Below are 27,967 nucleotides of genomic sequence, written 5' to 3' on the forward strand. Positions count from 1 at the left end.
AGAATTCTGTCCACAGTGGCTGCTGGAAATGTACAACAATTGCCTCATGGCAGGTATTTTTAGCAATCGATGGAAAAAGGCACGATTAGTTTTGATCATCAAAGGGAAGTCTGGGGGTATAGACCTCTTTTTATGCTTGATACTGCAGGACAAGGTTTAAAGAAGCTCCTACAGCCCAGAATACTCTCAGCAGTTCAGCAAGCTGGGGACTTGTCACCTCGTCAGCATGGTTTTCGGAGAGGACATTCGACAGTTGCAGTACTAGAAGTAGTGAACACTGCCAAAAGAGCACAAACAGGCAATCATTATTCTCGTAAAGTGGCGCTTCTTGTGACCCTGGATGTGAAGAATGCTTTAAACTCAGCAAGATGGACGGACATGTTGGAAGCACTTCAAGAAACATTCAAGCTTCCATAGTATCTCATGAGAATATTGAAAGACTATTTGAAGGATTGCTTACTGCTGTATAATACAGAGGGTGGACAAAAGCCTAAACGGATTATAGCTGGTGCAGCACAAGGATCCATTCTTGGCCCAGACCTTTGGAATATTACTTATGATGGCTTACTGCAACTAGAGATGCCTGAAGACACAACACTTACAGGTTATGCTGACAATGTGGCTGTCTTAATAGTGACCCGTGATCTGGAATTGTTGCAACTTAAACTGAATCAAGTGATGCGACGGATAAAGGGATGGGTGAATAATCACAGACTAACACTTGCTAATCATAAAATGGAAATTGTTCTTTTGACAAGAAAAAGAATTGAGACCACTGTGTCGTTTCAAGTTGGAGAGATAGCCGCTGAACCACTAAGAATGTGAAATATTTAGGCATTACGCTTGATACCAAACTCACATTCTGGCATCATATCCGGAGGGTGACAGAAAGGGCAGCGAAATATATGACCGAACTTAGTCGACTGATGGGCAATATCAAAGGCCCGAGATCCAGCAAATGATGACTTCTGATGTCAACAGTCCAATCAGTACTTCTGTATGGCTCTGAGGTATGGGCTGAATCACTGAAGATAGGAAAGTATAGGAGAATGATTGCTGTGGTACAACAAAGAGCAGCGTTGCGAATAGCATGTGCATATCGTACGGTATCCGAACCTGCATTCCTCACCATAGCTGGAGTAGCGTGTATTGATTTACTTGCTTTTTAACGACAGGAAATCTGGCATAATCAAGGAGAACTCAGACAGAAACGCGCAAAAAAGTTAGCCCGTAGCCGTCGAATGGAGCACTGGAAACAGAGACGAGAAAGTGATCCTCAAGGGAAATGGACAAAGTGAATAATACCATGTCTAAATAATTGGATTGAACGGACTCATGGTGAGGTAAATTACATTACTCAGCTTCTAACAGGGCATGGATACTTCCGTAAAATTTTGCAAACTTTGAACATAGCCAGCAGTCCAAAATGCATTTACTGTCGTGATATAGATGACGTCCTACATACTTTCTTCGTGTATGATCATTGGTTGACAGAAAGAAGTATTGTGGAAGCTGAACTCGAAGTACTGACACCAGATAATACTGTGCTTGGAATGCTGAGAAATCAGGAATCTTGGGATAGGGTGACAGAATATGTGGAAAGTATCCTGCGCCAGAAGAAGAGGGATCTGGATGCTTTTGAACATCAGTGAAAGATGAATGAAGAAGAAGTCTGAATGACTAAAAACACGACACTACTCTGAAATAACGCGAGAGCGATTCCGGGGTAGAAACAAACATCGTGGGAAAATGGGTGTGTGGTTTTTAGTGGGTAAGAATCCCACACACTCGTGGAGTGCAGACCCTTCACAAGTGTCTCATGTAAGATTTTCCACAATCCCTCGCAAAAAAATTATATTATTATTATTATTATTATTATTATACCAGAAAGAAACTGTTGTTTCCTGTCCAAAACATGTAGGGTATTAAAAATATCAATTTTCACCTCTGTAACATGTTAAGTTTTTGAGATATATTGCAGATACGCTCATTTTAAAATTCACGCCCTTTTTTTGTTCCCCTTAAGTGGATTTTCCTAAAACAAATTAGGAATATCTATGTTTCTTTACTTTTACAGGAGATTCCAAATACCAATTTTTATGTCTGTAACATGTTACATTTCTGAGATATACTGTAGATATAGTCTTTCTAAAAATTCAGCCCACCCCCTTGTCACTCCTTTTCAGTCCCCATAAATTTGGTTTTCCAAAAACAAAAAAATACGTGTTTATTTATTTTTAAATGAGATTCCAAATATCAAATTTTCATGTCTGTAACATCTTTATATATATAAGTATTTCCATAAAAAGTATTCAATGAATTTTTCACATTTTTTCAGCCCCACCTTAATGGGATTTTCCAAAAACAAAAAATACGTGTTTCTTTATTTTTAAAGGAGATTCCAAATACCAATTTTTATGTCTGTGAACTGTTAAATTTTTGAAATATGGATATACTCATTTAAACAATTCACCCCCCTTTTTCCCCCTTGGCGACGGAATATCCAAAAATTCTTCCTTAGTGAGCACCTACACTCTAATATAAATGTATCCCCAAAATTTCATTTCTTTATGTCCAGTACTTTTGGCTCGGTCGGTCGGTCGGTCAGTCAGAACGTATTATTTTTTATATAGACTCGCTTTCGATCGTTGGGGGCTCTGCCCCCAAACCCCCAATTCCTCTACACTGGAAGTGGTCATTTGGAAAATGGCTGTGACGAACCAGTCCGTCATTACGAAAAGGTGATTGCGGCACCATACGACCTTATTTTCGCGAACATATTTGCTCACATAATATTTTCTCGTACAGTATATTGACGATTTATTGCAAAGATAGAAGTAAACTTTTCGACCTGGTGAAAATAGCGGACTTACGGTACGTCATGTCGGGATGGAGATTGGGCCATCAGACGACGGCACTATTAGTCGCCCAAATTTTTGTCTTATGGCATTTTGTTGTATCTCGCCTATTTATACCATAGAAGGAAGTGAATGTTTCAATCAATGTAAAAGTTCGTCCGTTTTTCACAGTTTGAAAAATTATTTTCCGAACTTAGGAGACAGCTACAGTCTTTAAAGTTGGCAGGTGTATCGAGAAGGAAACAAAATATAATGTCGGTTATTTTAAATAGCTACGTGACAGCAGAATTTCACGTTTATAGCTCATCTGGTAGGGTCTAACACACCCGAAGTCTGAGTCCGACATTTTGTTGGGTGATAAATATGAAAAATTTGACCTATTTAGAATTTTCCCTTGGGTTGCAGCCTAATAGCTATCACACTGTCGAATTTCAAGTTTCTAGCTCACCTGGAAGTGGGCAAACATTAATGTCAGTCAGTCAGTCAGTCAGTCAGTCAGTCAGTTAGCCTTGTGGCTTTATGTATATAAGATAGGGCCATGCAATGTGCACGCTAAATAGTGCAGACTTTCATTTGGAAATTTATTGCGGCCAAACGGTACGTCATATCAAAGTACGGATTGTGACAGCAGACGACCCTTTTAGCCGCTTACATTACGATGAAACAACCTATAATTTTGGTTATTTGAGGCTTTGCCGTATCTCCACGGGCTTCACCATAAATTGCTGAAGAATCAATAATTAGGCTGAAATTTCAATGGTGTTTCCACATATACCTTCCACTTTCCCATACTTGCAAGGCAGCTAGAATAATGAAAGTTGGTCTACATATGGCCAATGATGTTGCCAAGGAGCGTGCTGAGTTTCGTTCATCTATCTGACTCATGAGTGTGTGAATGTTAAATAATTTATGGAAATGTAACAAAATTGAACAAAACCGGGAAAATGAAGCTCAATCTAAGGTAGAAGGGGTGGAGATACGACAAAAAGTCATAGGACCAAAGTTGTAGATCTCTTCATTTTAGGATAAGAAAGTGCAGTCCGTTTATTGATAACAATTACCGTTTAGCCACAAGAGAGCTCGAAACAAAAGCCTGCACCATCATTAAATTTGGCTTAATATTTCATATTTTTTAGTGGATAAAATATTAAATATTTTAACTTATTGCAGTTTCTACTTCGGTTACAGGCTAGGAGCTAGAACTTTGCCAAATTTTAATTTTGTAGGGCGCCGCATCACGGTGTTCGCTATTTTGTTTGGGGGAAGGGGGCAGAGTATTTTGATTGGGTGGTGCAGGGGTATATATGAGAAATTGCAAAGTTTTGGAATTTTTCCTTGGCTTACAGCCCAATTTCTATGAGATTGCCTAATTTCTACTTCCTAGTTCTTCTGGAAGGGCCTAGCCCTAAATTTGAGTCCGATAACTTGATTGGGCGGGGAGGGGGCGAAATATGAAAAAATTGAACTTTTTGGAATTTATCTTTGGGTTGCAGCCTAGTAGCTATCACATTGCCGAATCTCAAGTTCCTAGATCATCTGGAAAGGTCTAACACGAAATTTGAGTCCGGTATTTTGATTTCGCGGCACGGGGGCTAAATATAAAAAAATTCAACTTTTTGGAATTTTTCCTTGGGTTGCAGCCTAATAGCTATCAGATTGCCGAAATTCAAGTTCGTAGCTCACCTGGAAGTGGGAAAACATTATGGTCCGTAAGTCAGTCAGTCAGTGAGTGAGTCAGTCAGTTAGCCTTGTGGCTTTATATATATAATAAGAAGATAAGATAATATAGAGCCAGGCAATAGGCACGCTAAATAGTGCAGACTTTCATTTGAAAATTTATTGCGGCCAAACGGTAAGTCGTATCGAGATACGGATTGCGCCATCAGACGTCCCCTTTAGTCGACTACAGTTCTGTCTGAGGCATTTTCTTGTATCTCGAATATTTATACCATAGAAAGGGGTGAACGTTTCGATCCATATCAAATTTCGTCCGCTTAACACCAGTTGAAAAATAATTTCACCAACTTAGCAGACAGCTAGAGTCTTGAAACTTGGCAGGCAGATCGATGATGAAACGACCTGGAATTTTGGTTATTTGTGGTTTTGCTGTATCTCCATGGGATTCGCCATAAATTGCTTACAATAGAGTAAAATAATATATTATTATTGGTCCACCTTTTCAATACAAAATGAAAATTACATAGGGACTAGTTTCGACCTAGTAATAGGTCATCATCAGCCTGAAGTAAATTAAAGCATAAATATCGAAGAAAACATAAACAATGTAAACACAAGTACAGTCTTTTAAAGGTACATACCAAGTGGGAAGTTGAGTAGAGATATATTAAAAATAATAACTCTTCCAATTGACGAAGCACTGAGCGGAAGTTATGTAAAGTTCGGTGCGCCGTATATTATAAAAGACCACTGTGCACTAAATGATGTAATAAAGAAGAATAGTAGGTTGAATGCTGGCTTCTTCTTAGCTGTTGTATATTCGAAGAAGATTACGTCGTATTTTATAAGGTATTGATAGACGTCAAAATACATACTATTCTTCTTTATTACATCATTTAGTGCACAGTGGTCTTTTATAATATACGGCGCACCGAACTTTACATAACTTCCGCTCAGTGCTTCGTCAATTGGAAGAGTTATTATTTTTAATATATCTCTACTCAACTTCCCACTTGGTATGTACCTTTAAAAGACTGTACTTGTGTTTACATTGTTTATGTTTTCTTCGATATTTACGCTTTAATTTACTTCAGGCTGATGATGACCTATTACTAGGTCGAAACTAGTCCCTATGTAATTTTCATTTTGTATTGAAAAGGTGGACCAATAATAATATATTATTTTACTCTATTGTAATCATTGTTCAATATGTTCATTGTTCATTGTTCATTATGAAACTTATTTCTTTTAATAAATTGCTTAGGAAACATAAATTAGGCTGAAATTTGGTCAGTGCTTCCATATATTCCTTCCGACTTCCTATACACTCAAGGCAGCTAGAATAATGAAAGTCAGTCTGTGTATGGCCAATGATGGTGCCAAGGAGCGTGCTGAATTTCATGCATCTATCTGTCTTACGAGTGTGTGAATCAGTAAAATAATTTATGGAAATTTAACAAAATTTTGCGAAACCGGGCAAATGAAGCTCAAACTAAGGTAGAAGGGGTTGAGATACGACAAAAAGTCATAGGACCAAAGTTGTAGATCTCTTAATTTCAGGAGGTAAATGTGCAATCCGTTCATTGATAGCAATTACCGTTCAGCCACAAAATAGCTTGAAACGCAAGTCTGCACCGTCATTAAATTTGGCTTTATATTGTGAATTTTTCAATGGGTTAAATATTAAATGTTTGAACTTCTTGGAAATTCTATGTCAGTTACAGGATAGGAACTACATCTTTGCCAAATATTAATATTGTGGGACACTGCATCATGGGGTCCGCCATTTTGTTTGGGGAAGGGGGCAGAGTAATTTGATTGGGTGGTGCAGGGGTAAATATGAGAAATTGGAATGTTTTGGAGTTTTTTCTTGGCTTACAGCCAATTTCTATCAGATTGCCTAATTTGAACTTCCTAGTTCATCTGGAACGGCCTAACACTAAATTCGAGTCCGATATTTTGATTTGGCGGGGAGGGATATAAATATGAAAAATTTGAACGTTTTGCAATTTTTCTTTGGGTTGCAGCCTAAGAGCTATCACATTGCTGAATCTCAAGTTTCTAACTCATCTGGAAGGGTCTAACACGAAATTTGAGCCCGATATATTGACTGGGCGTGGGGGGGGGGCTAAATATGAAAAATTTCAACTTTTTGGAACTTCTCCGTGGGATGCGGCCTAATAGCTATCAGATTGCCGAATTTCAACTTCATAGCTCATCTGGAAGGGTTCGTTTGGTGGGGGGGGGGGGCTAAATAAAAAAAATTGAACATTTTGGAATTTTTCCTTGGGTTGCAGCATAATAGTTATCAGATTGCTGAATTTCAAGTTTCTAGCTCACTTGGAAGTGGGCAAACATTAATGTCAGTGAGTCAGTCAGTCAGTTAGCCTTGTGGCTTTATATATATAAGACTCGCTTTCGCTCGTTGGGGGCTGCGCCCCCAAACCCCCAATTCCTCTATATTACAAGTGGTCTTATGGGAAATTACTGTGAGGAATGGGTACTTCGTTACGGAAAACGGATTGTGCCACCAGACGGCCCATTTATTTGCGTATATTTTTGGTCCTAGAATATTTTCTCGTACCGTATATTCACGATTTATAGCAAAGAAAGCGTTAAACGTTTGGACGTGGTGCAAATTACGTACGATTCTCACAAGATATGAAATATTTTCCTAACGTAAAGGGGAGTTATAGTCTTGAATCTTGGTAGGTTTATCGTGGTTGAAACGCTCTATATTTACGTTCTTTGATGTTCTGTCGTATCTGCATCGAGTTAGAGGAAGATTGGTGTAGAACCTTGGATTAGGAGTACAGTGTTTACGTATTACTTCCGTTTTCCATTTTTACAGGGTGCTAGAACCATGCATTTTGCTCACATATGATCCACGAACGTTCCAACGAGCCTGCCATATTTCATGATTCTGTCGGTCTTATAAGTGTCTAAAACAGTAACATTAATTAGGGAAAATGTAAAAAAATGGACGTCAAATCTGAAAAAGCAGCTCTATCCAAGTCATAAGGGATCAAGGTACGACTAAAATTCCCGTGACCGAAGTTGTAGATCTCTTCATGATGGGATCCGAACGCCTGGTCCATTTGGCGGTAAGACTTACAGTTTAGCCACCAAAATCCTCGAAACGTTAGTTATCACCATCATGAAAACTGCTTCCAGATTTCGATAATTTCTGGAGATAAAAACGTTAAACAATGCAACTCTTTCGAATTTCTCCCTCGGTTGCAGGCCAAAGTTGTAACTGCGACAAATATTAATTTTCTTGCGCACGGCAACACATCGTCCACAATTTAGTTTAAAGAAGGGAAATAAAAATAACAAAAAATCAACATTTAGCCAGGCAATGTGCATGCTAAATAGTGCATGCTTTCATTTGGACATTTATTGCGGGCAAACGGTGAGTCGTATCGTGGTACGGATTGCGGCGTTAGACGACCCGTTTAGTCGTCTACATTACTGTATTAGGCGCCTGCTCGTATCCCGCATATTTATACCATAGTAAGAGGTGAACGTTTCGAGCTATGTCAAATTTCGTCCACTTTTCAAAAATTGAAAAATAATTTTGCCAACTTGGCAGACAGCTACAGTCTTGACACTTCGCAGGCACGTTGACGATGAAACGGCCTATAATTTCGGTTATTTGAGGTTTTACCGTATCTCAGCGGGTTTCGCCATAAATTGCTTAAGAATCATCAATTAGGCCGAAATTTCAGTAGTGTTTCCACATGTACCCTCCGTTTTCCCATACTTGCAAGGCAGCTAGAATAACGAAAGTCGGTCTACATATGGCCAATGCCGTTGCCAAGGAGCGTGCTGAATTTCGTTCATCTATCTATCATATGAGTGTGTGAATCAGAAAATAATTTATGGAAATTTAACAAAATTTTGCGAAACCGGGAAAATGAAGCTCAATCTAAGGTAGAAGGGGTCGAGATACGACAAAAAGTCATAAGACCAAAGTTGTAGATCTCTTAATTTTAGGAGTCGAAAGTGCAATCCGTTCATTGATAGCAATTACCGTTCGGCCACAAGAGAGCTCGAAACGAAAGCCTGCACCTTCCTATATATTGATTCGGTGGGAGGGGGTTAATTATTAAAAATTTTAGCTTTTCGGATTTTTCCCAGGGGTTACAGCCTAATAACTATCAGAATGCTGAATTTCAAGTTCCTAGCTCATCTGGAAGGATCTACCCCGAAATTTTAGTCCGAAACTTTGATTGGGTGGAGGGGGGCTACATAGGAAATGATTCAGCTATTTGCATTTTTTCCTGGTGTTACAGCGGAATAGCTATCAGATTACCGAATTTCAAGTTCCTAGCTCATCTGGAACTGAAGGGTCTGAACCGAAATTTGAGTCCGATATTTTGATTCCGTGGGGGGCTAAATACAAAAAAAATTAACTTTTTGGAATTTTTCCTTGGGTTACAGCCTCATATATATCAGGTTGCCGAATTTCAAGTTCCTAGCTCATCTGGAAGGGTCTAACACGAAATTTCTTTGATTGGGCGGAAGGGGGGCTAAATATAAAAAAATTCAACTTTTTGGAATTTTTCCTTGGGTTGCAGCCTAAAAGCTATCAGACTGCCGAATTTCAAGTTCCTAGCTCACTTGGAAGTGGGCAAACATTAATGTCAGTCAGTGAGTCAGTGAGTCAGCCTTGTGGCTTTATATATATAAGATAAGATAGATATTCAGAACATTAACAACTTATCTGGTTCTTACTGGGGACTGTTTTGGATTCTCGAATAAACTGGAAATAAAAGTTGGCTATTTCTTTAATATTATGACAAAATGACTTATCTTGTTAGTTTCAAAGGATAGAGAACAATGATCTTAGTATATTACTGCAAAAAAAAATTTAAAATAAAAAATGGGCTTATCTAGTTTTTCCTCAGGATAAGCGAGTTAATCTCAATTCAGTATTTCCTTACCTGCTCGTTTGAGGTTCCAGAGTTGATGTTATCTTCTTAATGAAATATTCATTCTTTACAGCAACAGAATCATTGGCTGGACTTTTCTCTACAGGGGCTGTCAGAGGCAGCTGAACTTCATTTGAAACTCTTTTAGAATCCTGTAGTAAAACAGAATAACAAATATTTTATTACTAAAATATTTGCAGCATATTTCACCATACTGAACTATTTTTGGAAACAATATTCAGGTTTCACTAATTTTATTTTCAAATTGATTACATTTCATACATTTCATTCCATAAAACAGTATTATTTCAAGTGTACTGTTTTGGACAAAAATAAACATATACTGTACTTACCAAATCCAACAATAGCCATTCTTAAAACTAAAAATAAGAATTTGGTTTTATAAGATAGAAAGTGGTCATGAAAGTGGGTCATGATAAAATGCTTATGGCTTATGGTAAAGTATCACAAAACCTTTGAAAGCATGGCAATATGATAAGTCTATGCTGCCATAAAATACAGTGAAACCTCGTTGGTGCGTTCCTCATCAAGATGTTTTCTCACTTAGCATATCGTAAATTCGAAGCCCCTATTCATAATATATAAGTAATAATAATAACAACGTAAACGTTTCCACCTTTTCAATACTACAATATATTCACAAAATTACAAATTACACGGTACTAGTTTCGACCCATCTAGGGGTCATCATCTGCCGTATTGGAGCAAAGATCATTTGTGGCGAAATCCTAAGAAATGTTATTTTAAAGGATTTCGCCACAAATGATCTTTGCTCCAATACGGCTGATGATGACCCCTAGATGGGTCAAAACTAGTACCGTGTAATTTGTAATTTTGTGAATATATTGTAGTATTGAAAAGGTGGAAACGTTTACGTTGTTATTATTATTACTTATATATTATTCTCAGTTCAATACGGACCAAAAACATGAAATTCATAACCATCAAGCCCCTATTCATGTCATATTAAATCTATATTAAAAAACCTCACTCGTCACAAATTTTTGCTATTACTGTTTAGTATGATCACGTTCTTCCTAGCCCTGAAAATGTTCTATGTCATCTTTTATGAAAGCCCTCGCCACAGGAGGCAGGTTGGGGAAAGGTGCAAGGAAATGGGTAAAGGCCTCGAATTTCTGAACTTTACGGGGTAAATTACACTTTTGGGGAGCAAGCCGTCAGCCTCAGGGAAGTTCAGTTTTGCTTGTCGGTTTTCATTTATCATTTATTTATTTAGCGTATGATGCTTCATTTGACAATCGTTTAAAATGTATTTTACATGTAAGTGTTATTAGAAAAATATAACCATATTTAAATACATGGATATAGAGTATTTACAGACTAACTAGGAGGTAAAAAAACACACACACACACACACATACACACACAACTGCAGGTTCTGAGATTTCATCACAAGCTGATGTCAAGTCCTTCCAGCCAAGTGAGTGCCGTGGGGGTTACTTGATGTAGCTCCTCCATAGGTCCAGTGAATGTTCGGAGAGGACATTCTTTCATGATGTGGCTGATGGTTTGCACTTCAGCACCACAGTTGCAGAAAGGAGACTCCAACCACCCCCATTGGTGTAGTGCAGAAGAAGTTCTTCCAACACCGCAGCGTATCCTGTTTAATCTAGTCCAGATGCTGCGTGGGAGGTTGAACCCAGGAAGTTTTGCTGTTGGGTCATCAATGTTGATTAGACCATGTGGGTGTAATCTGGACCATTCTTGCTTCTATGCTTCGTCAGGTATAAAAGGTATGTCAGTTAGTTCCCTGGCCGTCTTCCAGGCAGGTTTCCGGGATTTCAGTCTCGCAACGGCGTTTTCTTTTGCATCCTGGTGGATGGGAAGTGAGCTGTTCATCACCTTAGTCCATAATCTGACAATAGCATTTTGTCGTCTGATGTGAGAAGGTTGAATGTGGCTCAGTACGGGTAACCACTGTACAGAAGTGGAGTGCAGGGTGCCGCCAGATATGATTATCATTGTATGGCGCAGCTGGACATCGACCAGACGAGTATGGGAACTATTCAGCCATACAGCAGAACAGTATTCAGCTGAAGAATATACTAGTGCCAAAGCAGTTGTTCGCAGTGAATTTGCACCTGCACCCCATGATGTTCCAGCTAGTCTACCCGAAAGGTTGTTACGACTTTTCAGTTTAGCTGCCAGTTTCTGAAGGTGATGGCAGTAGGTTAGGGATCTATTTAAAGTTACACCGAGGCTTTTCAGGGTAGCATTACACTGCAGTGTGTGATTTCTGAACCTGATTGTCGGTTGGTAGTTTGCATTCCTGTTACTGAGGTGAAACGTAGCTACTTCTGTCTTTAGAGGGCTAGGTGTCAATCGCCACTTTGTGAAATAACTGTCCATCTTCTCAAGGTCCTAGGATAGGATTTCTTCAGCTTCACTGAAGTCTGCTCTTTGTATGGTGAGGTTGATGTCATCTGCATAGATGAACTTGCGAGATGTGGTTTCTGGAAGGTTGTGTATGTATAAGTTGAAAAGAATTGGAGACAGCACTGAACCTTGTGGCAAACAATTGTTGAGTTTGTGGAAACGACTGCGGACATGTTCTGTATGAACCTGGAAAAATCTATTTCCCAGTATATTTTTTATTAGAGTGAAGGTCTTGAGGCATGGTATTACTCTGCTAAGTTTCAGGAGGAGGCCTTCTTTCCAGACTGTGTCATAGGCGGCGGTAAGATCGAGGAACACAGAGACACTTTTCTTCTTCCTCCCAAATCCATTTTCTATAAAGGAAATCAGAGCAAGTAACTAATCGCTGCAGTCACGGCCATGACGAAAAACCAACTTGTTCAATCGGAATGAGGCATTCAATCGTAGAAGCTATCCTGTTAAAAGTCAATCTTTCCATAAGCTTGTAAGTTACGCTTAGTAGGGCTATTGGTCTGTAGCTTTGGGGTAATTTGGGAACCTTGCCTGGTTTCAAGATAGCGATAATTTTAGTTTTCTTAAACAGTGGAGGCAGTCGCCCAGACTGCATAACATTACTAAAGAGAGAGGCAAGCCAACGCTTGGTTTCAGGACCACAGTTTTTTAAAAGTTCTGAGAATATGCCATCAAGTCCGGCAGCTTTACCACTACGAAGGGAGTCGAGACCATTTTGTATCTCTTCTGAGGAAAACGGACTTGAACATTGGTCATTTAGTTGGATTTCTTGTTTTCTCGGCCTTAGTTCCAACTTAACTTGCTTTGTGAATTTCTTATTCCCCTGAGCCTGTGATACAGAGACCAGGTGGTTTGTTATGGTTTCCACGTTAATGGAGGTCTGCATCCTCAGTGGTGTGGAAGTTGGATCTGGTTTACGGATGAGTGACCACGCTTTTCTACTAGAGTGTGTGAAGTTGAGATCTTGTACTGCTGTTATCCACTTCTCTCTTCTAGCATTATCTAGAGATTTCAGAAGTTCAGTTGCTTTCTCCTGACTGTTTTCTTCTAAGTATTCAGCAAACAAGCGACTTGTTTCCTCGTTCCAACCAGGTATGTAATCCTTCCGATAGCCACGAGGAATGGTTCTTTTTGCAGCTGATTTTATTAGCCCAACAAACCTCCAGTAATTTTCTGGCGTTGGAGCTATCCACCTAATGTTGGCATCTGTGTGCAAAGCATATGACTTCCAGTCAGCTTTCTGGAAGTTCCATCTAGGTATGTGTACTGGGATCTGAAGACCAACTCTATAGATTATGGGTCTGTGTTGACTCCGAGGGAAATTGTTCAGTACCTGTCTGTGTATTGAGGTAGTTATCATAAGGTTATGGGAGGCAAAACAGAGATCTGGCAAATAGTCTTTTTTTCCAAAGACCAGAGTGGAAAGTTCCTTTGTCCTTGGCATCGTACACTAGCTTAAGATCACTTGCATCAATTCATTCAAATAGCCTGTCTCCATTTTCATCGCACTCATCGTATCCCCACAGCGTGTGGTGGCTGTTGAAGTCTCCAAGAATGATGCTGTTTTCTGGAGGTACCAACATTCTGTGCTCTGGCCAGCTGACGCTAGGTGGCTTATATACGTTAGTAATAATGACATTATCTACCTTTATAGATGTGGAGAAGAATGCTTCGTGTGTAACGTGTTCCATTGCTTCACAGTTTGCTATATCGTTCCTGACAAAGGTGGCTATGCCATACTTAGGATCATTCACTACTACCGCCAGTTGGTATCCTAGAATTTTACCCCTATGTTTCAATTGCTGGTCATCTTCAGTGTGAGTTTCCTGGAATACAACCACATCCACGGAGAGTTCATGAAGGATCTTGGACAAATATTCACTTTTTGCCTTACTAATGCCTTCTATGTTAAGTTGGCAGATGGTTAATACTGAGCCGAAGGTTCGGGTGTGTGAATGTGAGTCCTCAGAAGGACTATTATTTAAGTTCGTTGCACGATTTCATAGCCGTGAATCCCTGTAGGGCAGTATGGTGGCATCTTGCTGTTGTTGCTCGATTAGCCCCACCCAGAGGACTCGTGTAGGGTACTTTAAGGTTAAAACCTACGGACGTTGAGCAACCAAGGAAGCCTGTTTGTGATTGTATTTCGTATTCCATTCAGAAGTTAGAAATAAATTCTGAACTGAATGATACAGTGAAAGGTAGTAAATATTTGTCGCGTGATAGCGTACCTATGCATTAGGAACATAATCGTGTGAAGTTGACTAACGTGGTGCATAATTTTCTAGTAGTAGCCCAGTTATGGATACTGAAAAAGTTACGAAATCGCTTACTAATGAAGACAAAATTTTAAATCCAGGAAGTGGACAAGATCTGCATCTTCCAGCAGTATCGTGTATGTTAAAACTCGCACTTTTGAGTTTCAACTCAAGTCAATCGAAGTGTTGTCGGAATCAAGATGGCAGTCAATGTCATTCCTCACACCTGGCCGAGTTTAACCTCCAAATAGTTCATGATCGAAGAGTGTGACCAGAAAAGAATGTTTAATAACTCACTGGTCCGAAATACAAGGCTCCAGCTAACATTTGTTTTAGAAGGAGTGGGATCTACAATAATAGTCTACTCTGAAACTTTTATGGACCTGAGTGCAAATGTTTTCACATTTCTTTCTGGTGTATCACATACCTTTTAACACAGTGGAAAAGGTTTTCGTATTTGTTCTCTCATCTTTTCCGTGCCTTTTAATACTCTCATCTCATCTTTAGAATAAGTAAATAGCCTATTTATTTTACTGTACCCATACATACATGACATAAAATGCACTAATGTCAGAAAAAACATATCACGTGTTTACATATCCCTGTTGGCTAGTTCTTATTCATGTATTCAGTAGTACATTTTCTCGCTTGGCACGTTCTCTATGCTTGTCCCCTACATAAACGTCTTAATGAGGTTTTACTGTGTGTATGTTCAGCAAGCAGGCAAGGTCATTAGTCCAGTAAGACAGTTGCCTGCTGCCTAGGAGAAAGTCCTCTGATATAAAACCAAGTTGTCAGGCAGCTGAAAACATGACTGTCAGAAAACATGACAAACAATTATATAAGAAAGTGAAATAAAGTTAGGGCATATCCAGCTAGTAGAAGTAGAGCCTGGTTGCAATGATAAGAATGCAAGGGCTAAGTAAGAAGCAGCATAGGAAGAAAAACCAGAAACAGAAGGAAAGTGTGACAAATGTCAGGTTTACCACAGTCAACATCGGCATAATGAAAGGGAAGAGTCTGGAGGTAATTGAGGTAATGAAGACAAGGAAGATCAATATTTTGTGTGTTCAAGAAAGAAACTGGAAGGGAGATAGAAGTACTATCTGCGAAAGGAGTAAGGAGGGAACTACAACGGTTCCGGTAATACTGCCAACTGAATGGAAATGAAATCTGAATTCAATCAATGTTATGATTGATCGATATGAATTTTCTAAACCGTCGTTTCTGTGTAGAAGTTCTAGGTTGTTCCTGTGATGTACTTTGATTTTCCTCACTCATGTTCAAGCTTAACCTTTATTTCGACTTTGCTGTTAAATAACAACAGTATTTAAAGTGTTGCAATTATACTGCCAGATATCTCACAGCGATGCATAATCGATCAATATTTTTTGTGTTAGAGGTTCCCAATACAAATCTCTAAGACAACCGAGATGTACTGATTCAGCACTAGGGAGCCAAAGTATCACTAAAAGTTTTGCAAACAGTAAAGAGTTAAATGATGGATTTATACACACATACTGTGGTGTGACTAATCAAAGAAATGGTGTGGAAATTATCCTGGAGCCTAAGACCACGTCATCATTGGATAACGGCATAAGACAGGGTGACTGGATTACTGTGGATAAAATTTCTATCTGGCAGACTGGTTTTAAATGTTGTCAGTGCCTTGCACCAGTGCTGGGCTATGATGAGGTATAAAAGGAGCAGTTCTACAAAAACCTAGACTCTGTGATCACAAGGATCCCAAGTAATGAAGGGCTGATACTGGGAGCAGACATGAACAGCCATGGAAGAAGGAAGAGTGATGGCTACGTGTGCTGTAATGAAGGATTTGGCTATGGTGAAAGGAATAAATACCTGATAACATGAGTAACACACATAAAAACGCAATATGTTATGTCATGATGGGAAGAAATGAAAGGTGAATGTGCATGGATTGTAAAGTTAATGCCAGGAAACTGTGTCTTTGATCAATATTGACTTTTCATCAGTGATCTGGTGATGGCAGGAAAGTGTTGAAGAGGAAAGAAAGTGGATCCAAAGGTGAAATTATATGATCTACAAGATGAGGAAAAGAAACAGGAGTTCACTGGGGCAGTAGTGAGTTATATTCAAGACCTGGAATGATGTTGGAACTAGATTCAGCTTAATGAGTTGTGGGACACTTTCCAATCAGAGGCTCTCTCTGGTGCAGAACAGATACTCAGAAAGATATGAGGGAAGAGAATGAACGAAGAGATGGGGCGGTGAGACTCAGATGTGCAGACAACTGTAAGGTAGAAGAAGAGAAATACACAGTGTGGTAATAGCAGTGCACCAGTGAACATCTCCAAAATTATCCGACAGCAGAGAAATATTTAAATCTAAGAATTTCATTTTTGTCCGTATTGAACTGAGAATGGAAGATAGGAAACTTAAAAGGGTCCACCTTTTCAATACAAATAAATGTTATAGTTTATTTACAACATGTATTTACACTTGGAACTAGTTTTGACGCTGTTTGGCGTCATCTTCAGCCAAAGTGTGGGAAATAGGCATAGCATGTAGACATTTATATTATACAAGGTGTTACATCAGTGTGATTAAATGAGAGAATATGAAGATGTGAATTACAATGTCAGTTTCAAAATGGTCATGAAGGGCGAGGCAAAATTGTATAAACATGAGATAACATAAACACATAAACAAAAAACATATAAACATATAAACTGTAACAAAACCATGCGGAAGTATGAGATGATTGTCACTGGAGAATTCAAATTATTTCAGACACTCCCATCTTCCAGCAGAGAAATAAGCAAGGAGAGCTATAAGAGAGACAGAAGATAGGGTGAAAAACCATTGGTACAAAAGAGTTCAATACAAGAGACGAGGAGTGGAAGATATTTCAGATAGTTGAAAGTCGGAAAAACATGAAGCAAGACATCAGTGCGGTAGTCTATGTAGCCTTTGTGGGGGAATGAATTTCAATAAGTAACCAGGGAACCTGACCCCTTCAGAGCACGTCCTCAGGAGGTGGATAGAGGTTCCCTACAGTGGTGATCTTCAGACCCATGGACCAACAAGTAGCCCAATTCCTGGGTGCTTTAAAATGCAGAGTGCCCTCTCTCCAGGGGTCATAAATATGGAGGGCCCTGACACAGGGTGATGTGTGAAGTCCTCAATGGCATCTGCAATGGAGAAGATGGAAGTATAGATGGAAGAAGCAGCAACCAAGTGCTCGGGTTCTAAGATTAAAATGCATATGGTGATCATATATCAAGGAAAATCCTCAACGGTGGACCAGGCACAGGGACAAGTGAAGCTTCTCTGGCGGCTGGGAAGGCAGTCGAAGGCTGCAGTAGTTTCGGAACCTCCAGTCATCGTAACTCATAAGCCATTGCGATTAGGTTCAGAGTCTATCAAGGAACTTGTGTTTGTTAATGTGCAGCAGCATTCCCACATTAAAATATATTGTGCACATGCATCTTCTGCAGAAGTTAGATAAACATAACGCTGCAAGTCCAGCAGCAATCAACGAGTAGCACCGTTTTGCTTGAGGAGAGGCTGTAAAACAACTTGTGGGATGTGTTTGTGACTGAACAGGCCTATTCAGGAACCACTCTGCTCACCCTGAATGGGGATGGGACTAGAAAACATGCCCTAAACATAGTCAACCTACATACAACCTGACTGGGAAACCGCACACAGAAGGTAAACCATGTGCTGTAGAAAGAAAATAAGGACAAATCTTGCTACTTGGAACATCCGTACTTTAATGAACAATGATACAGTTTATCGGCCAGAAAGATGAACATGAATTAAAAAGATTTAACCTTGATATTGAAGAACTCAGTGAAACTAGAAGTCCAGGCGAAGGACAAATGAAAGGACAAGAAGGCGGTTACACTTACTTTTGGAAAGGACAGGCTAATTATGAGCCCCGCGTTCACAGTGTTGGTTTTGCCATTGTCAACAAACTTGTTCCTCACTTAGATGAACTACCTTCTGGCACATATAATAGGCTCATGAGCCTACATGTTCATCATATGTTTCTACCAGCAAACAATGACTTTCCACAACCTTTTCCTTTTGATTAAATAAGAAAAGCAATGAGTGCCACAAATGTTCTTTTTCAGGCACAAACTTTGACATGATCATTGAACGATACAACACAGACGTTAGTGTTTGGCGGACTCAACTTGTGTGTGTTGGTGGAACCGGAAAATACTTATGCATGCACCTGGTGACGCTCATTCTCAAAATATGGAACTCTGAAACTATTCCTCCTGATTTCAGAGATGTACTAATCTTGAAAAAATGGGACAGAACAGACTGTGGTAACTACTGTGGAATAACCCTTCTCCCTGCTGCTGGAAAAATACTTCTTCAGATTCTATCCAACTGCCTTATGACTCTTGCTGAAAATTGTTTACCTGAAACACAATGTGGGATTTGACCCAATCACAGCACCACACATATCTGGCCCGTAACGCAGAAAGGGACCTACAGTCGGATTCTACATTTTTGAGATATTTCTGGTTCTAAAATTGGCATCAGATACTGAGCATTTTAAAAAGGAGTTCATGCTTCTAGATGCAATACTTCAGAAGATATACATTATTGACTGTTGCCATTAAGAAAGTTACATTTTGAGAAAAACGCAATTAGAGCTTTCACTAAATTTCTTACCAATTGCTCAAAGTTTTCACCACATTGAATGGCAAAGACTCAAACTGCTGTGTAGCTTACAGACGTGTTCAAATTATTAGACTAAAGACACTTTCAGCAAAAAATTTACATTTATTATAAGTTTACATCCATGTGCATGTTACATTCATATATTTAAGACTTAGTGTGCACGCCTTTGTTCTTAATCAACAACTTTATCTTGTTTGGCATCATTTTTACCAAATGTTCACATGAGTTTTTAATTTCATCATCGCGTTACCAAATTTTGTCTAGTTTTTCCATGAGATCTTGTTTGATGGTTATTGTAAATTTCCTTATCATTTGCTTGACAATAGCCCATAAATTTTCAATGGGATTCATGTCAGGGCTATTCCCTGGCAAGGGTAACACTTTCAGATGCCTTTCTTCCAAATACTTGGAGATAATTTTGGCTTTGTGGCAAGGTGCCCCATCATTTGGGAACCAGTCACATATTTGGGGAAAGAATTCATTTTCAAGGATTTCTTAATATTTATTTTGCCTCATTGTACCTTCAAAAATGTGTAGTCTGCCAGGACCTTTCACAGACATCACACTCCATACCATAATAGATGTTGGATGCTTCACAAATTGTTGCATGCATTCAGACTTGCAAGTTTCTCCTGGTCCCCTATGAACATACTGGCTGCTTTCTGCCATCACGGTGAATACAGATTCGTCATTGAAGCATACCTGAAGGATATGTACAGAATTCCAAATTCAAAATGATCTGAATAGTAGCACAGAAGATCTCAACAATCCCAAAATTTAAATGTCAATAAAGCATCAACATTTGGAACACAAACTCTTAATTTTGCAATACACTCCACATTAATTTGACATAGAATTGTCCATACCTTTTCCCAGTCCTCACTTATCCACTCTTGAAGTTGTTTGACCCACTGCAGTCTCTTGATTTTTATTGCCGGTGTTATCATTTGTTTTTTCCTTGATCAGCATGCTTTTAAACCAGCTTCAAACAACCTCCTCCTCACTCTCATAGGAGACACTTCAACACCAAAACCTTTCAGCTGATGGCTCCAGTCATTCAACGTAAGTTTATGGTTCAATGTTTCCATGTTTGTAAGTCTTATCATTGATCTAGGACTGATTTTTCTCTTACGTCCACATTATCCTGCTCTCTTTGGGTTGTATTCACCATTTTCATGCACTGAAAGTTTAAGTCTGTCAACAGTTTCATGTAATATTGTTATTCTGTTAGCAATTTTCTGCTGTATATAACAGTTTTTAGCAATAAGTGCTACCACAGCAGCAAATTTCCTAGGTGAAATGTCTTTTCTCTTTCCCACTTTCTTCACTTTCTTTTGCAAGCTTAAAGATTTCTCTTTATATTAAACACAGTCAAGTTCACAGGCTTTATAATGTCTTGATAATGTAGCAAGAGGTATACAAAATGAAAACCAAGCCTAGGTTTACCACAGAAACATAAAATAACACTGTAAGTAGAATTTCAAAGCATGTCTTCTTCTTCTTCTTCTTCTTCTTCTTCTTCTTGAAATGTGTGGTTGGACTCATGTATTATCATCCAGTCACAAAACCATATTAATATCTTCAACACTGACACATGAATTGCAATGAACATTAAAAGTGTAGTTGATTGAAAAAAACCACACCATAGGACTCGCACAAAACATGATGACCTCGTATTAGACAGAGGTTAAGGTGATGTATATCCTACCAAAATTATGACAAGCATTTTGCAATGGAAGAGTTAGCACAAAGTGCTGTCAAAGGATTATAATACAATATGTGCATCATCAAGAAACTGATTTATGCTGTTAACAAGAGTAGGAGTTAGAGAGGATAACAAACACAAAATACTTGTGGGGAAGGGGATGTCCATGTTAAGCAAAGAGGATAGGAAGCACTGGTGGGGAACATCAACAGAAGGACATTGAAACAGGAGGTGATTACTGTCGGTACCAGACAAGCCACAAACACAGGTAGTTGGGGGAGAGAGATGAAAACGATTTTTATATTGGGGAGTAAGAGCATGATTAAAACGGAGGCGTATAATAGATGTGATATGGCACTGAGAGTATGTACCATAATAAAACAATGGTTTAGGAGGAATAACAGGTTGTAACTGATGGTAAAAATGTCCCTTTTCTCGTGACCATTCATTACAATCGGTCTACCATTGTTGATACGATATGGCCTGCACTTCATGCATAGGATCAGAAGAAGGGATCGCTATAGAAAGCAGGGGAGGTTGTTGTGATGCTCGTTTACCTGCCTGATCAGCAGTCTCATTCCCCTTTATAGCAGAGTGACTGGGAACCCAAACCAGAGTTACGTAAACACCAGAACGAGTTAGGATGTATAAGAGATACTTAACGCTATATAAGTACCAGTTAGGGGAAGAAAGAGGCGAGCATAGGGCATGCAAAACATTTTGTGCATCCGTGAAAATCGTAACCTAATCATACGCATGTGACCTGACAGTAATGAGGGCTTGTCGAATAGCAAACAATTTGGTGGTAAAAACAGAAAAGGCTGAAGGGAGGGAAAATTCAGAGAGAGTATACGATTCAGGAATATAAAAGGCTGCTCCAACACCGTGTACTGATTTTGACCCGTCACTATAAATACTTATTTCCCTTGTGGAGAGGGAAAGTTGAATATGTTTAGTTGCAAGAGAGGAAAGAGGAGTAGAATGTGTTAGACAAGAAAATGATTCAGAAGAAGATATAATGACTTGAGGACAAAAAGACTGACTGACATAAGGGATAGAGTATGAAGGCAATGTGGGTAAACGGAGGAGCTCAAATTCTCTCGGGATAAGAGAACAAAAGGCGGTATATAAAGCAGGGACATGATTTTCATGGGGCAGTTGGGAAGAATAATAAGAATATAAAGGTCGTAGCTTAGGGATAAGCTGAGACCAGGTGACAGTAAAAGTTTGAGGACATACTTAGCGGCTAGGGTCTGTCGCCGAATCTTTAAAGGCTGTTCACCGGCTTCTATTAATAAGGCGTTGGTTGGTGTAGTTTTAAGTGCTCCTAAACAGACACGTGGTGCATGGTATTGTATTTAAACATGCCAGGGTAGTAGCAGAAGCGGTGTCTATAAAAAAGCGCGATAATCTAGTAAGGATGGAATAGTTGCTCGGTAAAGGAGAATAGCTGTAACGGGGTCAGCGCCCCAACTTCGACGGGTGATCATACGTAATATAGTAATAAAACAATTAGTTTTACATTGAAGCGAATTAACATAAGGAGTCCACGATAATTTGTGGTCTAATATGACTCCAAGGTAGGGATGCTGGTTAACAAATGGGATGGTAAGACGATCAAGAAGAAGAGGAGAACGGTTAGGTGCTCGAATATGGGTAAAAAGCATTGCAGCACATTTGGAAGGAGAGAGTGAGAAGCCATGTTCATGCAATCAGAGAGCAACCTCACGAAGCACACACTCCATTTTTCTCCTACACACATTAACACTGTCATGTGATATGTATAAAACATAGTCGTCAGCGTAAGCAAAAACTCGGGCATTCTTTGTAATTATACGTTCTAAATCTCGCATATAAAGCACAAAGAGGACACCACTTAGTATGTCACCCTGTGGAACGCCATGCGAAACATGTCTTCCTGGAAACGGGGGGTATGGGGATTTGAGAGTGAGAGTATGAGAAATATATAGGCATTTTAATAGAGAAATAAAAGCAGAGGGAAAACCAAGGGAATCAAGGCAAGTCCATAATAGGTGTAAAGAAATGGAATCATAGCTCCTTGAATATCAAGAAAAACGGCAATAGTGCTATGTTTACGATGTCTAGCTAGTAGAAGATCAGTCAACAGAATATTGAGTAGATCTTGTGTGCTACGTCCTTTAAAAAAGGCTTTGATGTTTCTCCATAACCCAGAAAAGACGCTGTAGTAAAAAAATTTTGAAAAAGTTTCCGAATACAGGAACTTAAAACAATGCCACGATAACTTAAAGGAGAGAAGGAATCTTTCCCAGGTTTAAGAATTGGGACTAAATGAAAGTTGTCCCATTGTGTCAGCATCTGTAAGGTGAGAAGGATATTGTTAAAAAGAGAAAGTAGAACAAGATGACCGGAATGGGGTACAAGGTGGAGCATAGTGTAAGTAATACTATCAGGACCAGGAGATGAACTACGAACTACTTGTAAAACGGACTGTAACTCAGACATTTGGATAGGTTGAAGTAAAACAGAAAATTGGGAAGATATGGGATGGGAGGAAGAAAATGGAGGCGGAATTGTGAAGTCAGGTGTTAAAGTATATAGAAAAGAAAAAAAACATCAGGCAGAATACTCGATTGCGCAGAGTTCACAGAAGTAACACGGGTGAGCGCGTGAATGGCATTCCAAAGGGTTGTTGCAGATTCACAGTGATTAAGAGAGGAGATGAAGGTTTTCCACGACTCACGTTTCTTTGCATTAAAGATGCGCTTTATACATGCATTATGACGTTTCAATGTTAAATAATTAGCTAGCGTAATATTCTTACAATACAATTTAAATAAAGCTGTTCACCGCAGTATTAACTTGTGACATTCGTCGTCCCACCAATGTATTTACTGGTAAGGATGGGGAGAGGGGGGGGGGGATGAATTTGTATGGATGAAAAGTCTCAACATATGTGGAGAGAATGCATAGAAGGGTAGGATAGTCTAAAGTGGAGGGTGAGTATTGAAGGAGATGGGTGTGAAGGAAACTACAATACGATTGTTTGTCAAAATTTCGGAAAGACCGAATATTACTGAGCTGGGAGGGTGGAGATGAGGAAAAGGGAGGTTTACAAACGTCGTAAGAAATAAGAATACGGAAATGATCACTCAAATGAGTGTCACGGAGTGTACGCCACATGGTATTAGGAGTCATGTGGTCATGGCAGAGCGAAAGATCAACAGCACTAGGGGGTGCACCAGGAGGGGTGAGTCGAGTTGGGGACCCGTCATTTAAAAGGGTAAAATGATGGGATTGAGATACCGTAAGAAAATTTGTCCCTTTAGATGTATTTTTAGAACTAACCCAGGCAGTATGGGAACAATTAAAATCACCAAAGAGAAAAACATGTTCAAAGGAATCAAATTGAGTAAGGAAGTGGGACCAGTGAAAGGCAAAGGTATAAACATCAGGAGGACAATACACATTGATGAAATAAAAATTACGCACAATAATACCTAAAGCAAGAGTATTTGGAATGAAATGCATCAGAGGGAAGGGGACATATGGAATAGACTTATGAATAAAAATGGCAAGGCCATCACTTCCATTAGTATCAAGGCATTCGACATGAAACTCAGGAAGGTGAAAAAGGGTGTCTGCATAAAACCACATTTCTTGTATTACAATGATGTTAGCACATGTTTCCTGAATTAATAGTTGAAGTTCATGTTTTTTGTGAAAAAGACTTCTAGAATTCCACTGCAAAACGCGTATCATATAGGGTAAGGATATGAGCTATACGATCTTGTAGTTGATAAATTACCAGTGAAATGGGAGACTTTCCTCCCACATTCTGAAGAAGCAAGAATGAGATTTGTTGGATTTCATGGTGTACTTGGTTTCGTTGCATTAACAGTTGCGAGTCTTGGGAACGGGGCGGGTGACTAGGACCCGAAGTAGAGGGAGGTGGTGCTGTGGAAAGAGAAGATGATGGTGTAGCAGGCGGGGGAGAAGATAATGGAACCTGGCTAGTAGAACCAGGGTCAGGGCGTACCAAGGCAAGATAACCAGCTCGATCATAACCTGGAGTCAAAGGCAGGGGTACAGATTTCTGTATTCCTTGTGTAAATTTACGCTTTCTAGAAAACTCTTTAACAGGTGCAGAAGAGACATGATCTGATACCAGGGGGAGAAAATCCTGAGGGTGTTGAGACGGGTGATAATGAGGGAGGAAAGTCTTGTTCTTAGCACCATGAAATGAGATATATTCCGTGCTCATGACTAGAGATGGGAATTTGCCTATTTGCCTACTTTATTCCTGTGTTCAGAAACGTAAGCTTTTGAGATATAAATCCGTTTTAGGGTCCTTTAAGCTAGATTTCAATGGTTTTATTGTGCCTATAAATGCCTATTTTAGGTTTTTTTGCCTATTTGGAGTAAAATTGCCTATTTGATGCCTTTTGAATCTTTTTTAAGAAGCCGATTTTCTTCCAGTGCATTATACAGTATTGCAAATGATGTGCTCGACAGTATTATCTTCTCATTTCTCAAGATCTGTTTACCCCATGAACAAAAATGGGAATTCTTTGAAGTTACCAGAAATAGTTCTTGGGAAATTTCTGTCAGGAGAAACAAGGAACAATTTGACCTTGAAGCCTTCAACCCCTCCAACCTTCTAAGACATGCGAGAACCAAACAACTTTGAACCCTTATACTTCCTCCTCGATGTGAACTGTTGTACGCGTACGCTTTATCTTCAGAACGTGTTGTGATTTATTGTGAAGAAGTGTGTCTCTGGCAATGCCCAAAGAAAAATCTCCGGGCGAGTTGGCTGTGTGCTTAGGGGCGCGCAGCTGTGAGCTTGCATCCGGGACATAGTGGATTCATCTTTACACCAGGAAAATGCTGGGGCTGTACCTTAATTAAGGCCACGGTCGCTTCCTTCCCACCCTTAGGTCTTTCCCGTCCCATCATCCCCATAATACCTATCTGTGTCGGCGTGACGTAAAAAAAATGTAATTGCAAAGAAAAATCGTGGAAGTCTTACTGGTTGAAGCGGTGGATCATAGGGGATCTCAATTTCACTATGGATGGTAAGGTAGTCTTCTGCCAAGCTTGCTGTAAGGAGGTAAGTTCGTTTGTTCCTTTTATGTTTTTGTGGCTGAACTACGATCGCATTTCATTGTAGCATTTATAGGCCTATTAATTTACGTATTGTGGAAAGTTGTTTTGTTGCAATGATGTATTAATCGTGAACTTTCAATAATTTATACTGCCAAAATGTAAATAATCATTTAATTACTGAACGAGGAGTTAGAACGCCAGTGGTTTTTTGTCACAGAGTGGATGAAAATTAAAAATTGGTATTTTGAACTCTGATTCCATTCCCGTGAAAATAGAGATTTACAACTGAAATATTTTCTTTCTTTCTTTCTTTCTTTCTTTCTTAATCTATTTAGCCTGCGCTCCATGGTAGGTTTTCCTCTCGGACTCACTGAAGGATTCCCACCTCTACCGTCCCAAGGGCAGTGCCCTGAAGCGTAAAACTTTGGGTCGGGGATACAACTGGGGAGGAGGACTAGTACCTTGCCCAGACAGCCTTACCTTCTATGCTGAACAGTTGCCTTGTGAAGGCATGGGAAGATTGGAAGGGATAGGCAAAGAAGAGGGAAGGAAGTGGCCGCGTCTTTAAGTTAGGTACCATCCCGGCATTTTCCTGGAGGAAAAGTGAGAAAGTACTTTGAGGATGGCTGAGGTGGGAATTGAATCCACCTCTACTCAGTTGACCTCCCAAGTCTGAGTGGGCCCCGTTCCAGCCCTCGTGCCACTTTTCAAATTTCGTGGCAGAGACGGGAATCGAACCCGGGCCTCTGTGGGTGGCGGATAATCACGCTGACTATGACACCACAGAAGTGGACTACAACTGAAACGTAATTTTTAAAAATCATGAGTAACTTCCACCAGCGCAGTGTGTAGGTTCTAGTGAACTCTACAAGATAGCACGGTTTGGACAATATCATAGCGTGTTTAACAATGCTACAAAGACTATCTTTACAAGACTAGGCCAGTGAAAAGACTGTTGGTCTGGATTGGTGAGGTCCGGTTAGTAACCATTGTGTTGGGGGGGGGGGGGGGCAAGCAGAGAGAGCCTGGGGTGCATAAGCTCTAGCATCCCATCTAGAGTCTTGCTAAATTGTGACAGAAAGTAAGTTTATGGGCACATGCCACGACAATTTCAAATCACGCAGTTTTCTAATTTTCAACGAGGGTGGCAGCCTTGTGGGCACACATGATGCAGGATCTATTGCAGGCAACAGAAAATAGTCTTCATGACAGCTGACTCGGCTGACCAAAGGCAGCGAATAGCAACATATAAAATGTTCACAAATCTGAGATTTATAGTGCCTCCGTTTTAATTCTTCTATATCAGTAAGAATACTGCTAGGGGAAGCTTGGTGAGTTTCTGGCAAGCATATACGAAGGATATTTCCTCCACGCTACTCAAGTATCGTTTCACATCATTTTTATTATTTTTTCACCCAGTGAACTCGACAGGAAACTGCCAGATTATAATTGAACATTTTTGAGGACATATTTCCATGTAAATTACAAATTCTCTTGTTCCTGCTTTCAAGTTTTGTACTTCTAGAAACATCACCTCTAATTGTCTTTCTTTTTTTTTTATGAAACAAATGCATGTTTATACTGTCCGACTCGTTGGCTGAATGGTCAGCGTACTGGCCTTCGGTTCACAGGGTCATGGGTTCGATTCCCGGCCAGGTCGGGGATTTTAACCTTAATTGATTAATTCCAGTGGCTCTGGGGGTGGGTGTGTGTGGCATTTTCAGCATTAGAAATCATCCTAGGTAGGGCCCTCATTTTCACAGACATGCAGGTCGCCTAATAGACCATCTACGAGAAAAAGACCCGCACCAGGCCTCTCCGGAGGCCATTCGCCATTATTATGTTTATACTAAGCATTATTACCAATCAGCCCAGTTGTAGAAATATAACAACATTGAAATTTAAGTCAATTTCATTATTTTTCAGATCAAATGTGAAAAGATACCATATAGATGAACATAGAAATACTGCGGTGCATTTGACACGAGTACAGAAAGCATTGTCATCGCGGCTTTTCTACCAGTCCACTGTGAACAGGGACCAACAACAATTTTCTATAGACCTTTGCACTGCAGTGGTGGGAGCTAATATCCCCCTGCATAAACTGGAGCATCTTCAAACTTCAACAAGCTGCCTGGAGCAATCACCGAGTTGGAGACGAGTGGTTTTCCCCCGGTGGAGTCATTTAGGGTTGTGGAAGAAGTCAGGAGAAGTTCTGACTGAACCTCTGGGAAGGTAGCCGCTGTCAGAAAAAAAGATACATAAGGGTCCTGCAGCAGAATCCATGATGGAAAGTGACGGTAAAAGTAGCCAGGGTGCTACGAGGTGAGGTAG

General features: G+C 39.7%; 1 protein-coding gene across 1 annotated transcript in view; it reads right to left on the reverse strand.

Annotated features, from left to right (window-relative positions):
• Window positions 1-27,967, reverse strand: part of LOC137501279 (caspase-8-like) — a 188,708-nt gene that overhangs the window by 110,080 nt on the left and 50,661 nt on the right. The window contains exon 6 of the mRNA XM_068228217.1: window positions 9,482-9,621. Coding sequence (XP_068084318.1) covers window positions 9,482-9,621 — 140 coding nt within the window. The remainder of the gene's footprint in view (window positions 1-9,481; window positions 9,622-27,967) is intronic.

This window comes from Anabrus simplex, chromosome 6, assembly GCF_040414725.1.
Source record: "Anabrus simplex isolate iqAnaSimp1 chromosome 6, ASM4041472v1, whole genome shotgun sequence".
NCBI classification, from domain to species: domain Eukaryota; kingdom Metazoa; phylum Arthropoda; class Insecta; order Orthoptera; family Tettigoniidae; genus Anabrus; species Anabrus simplex.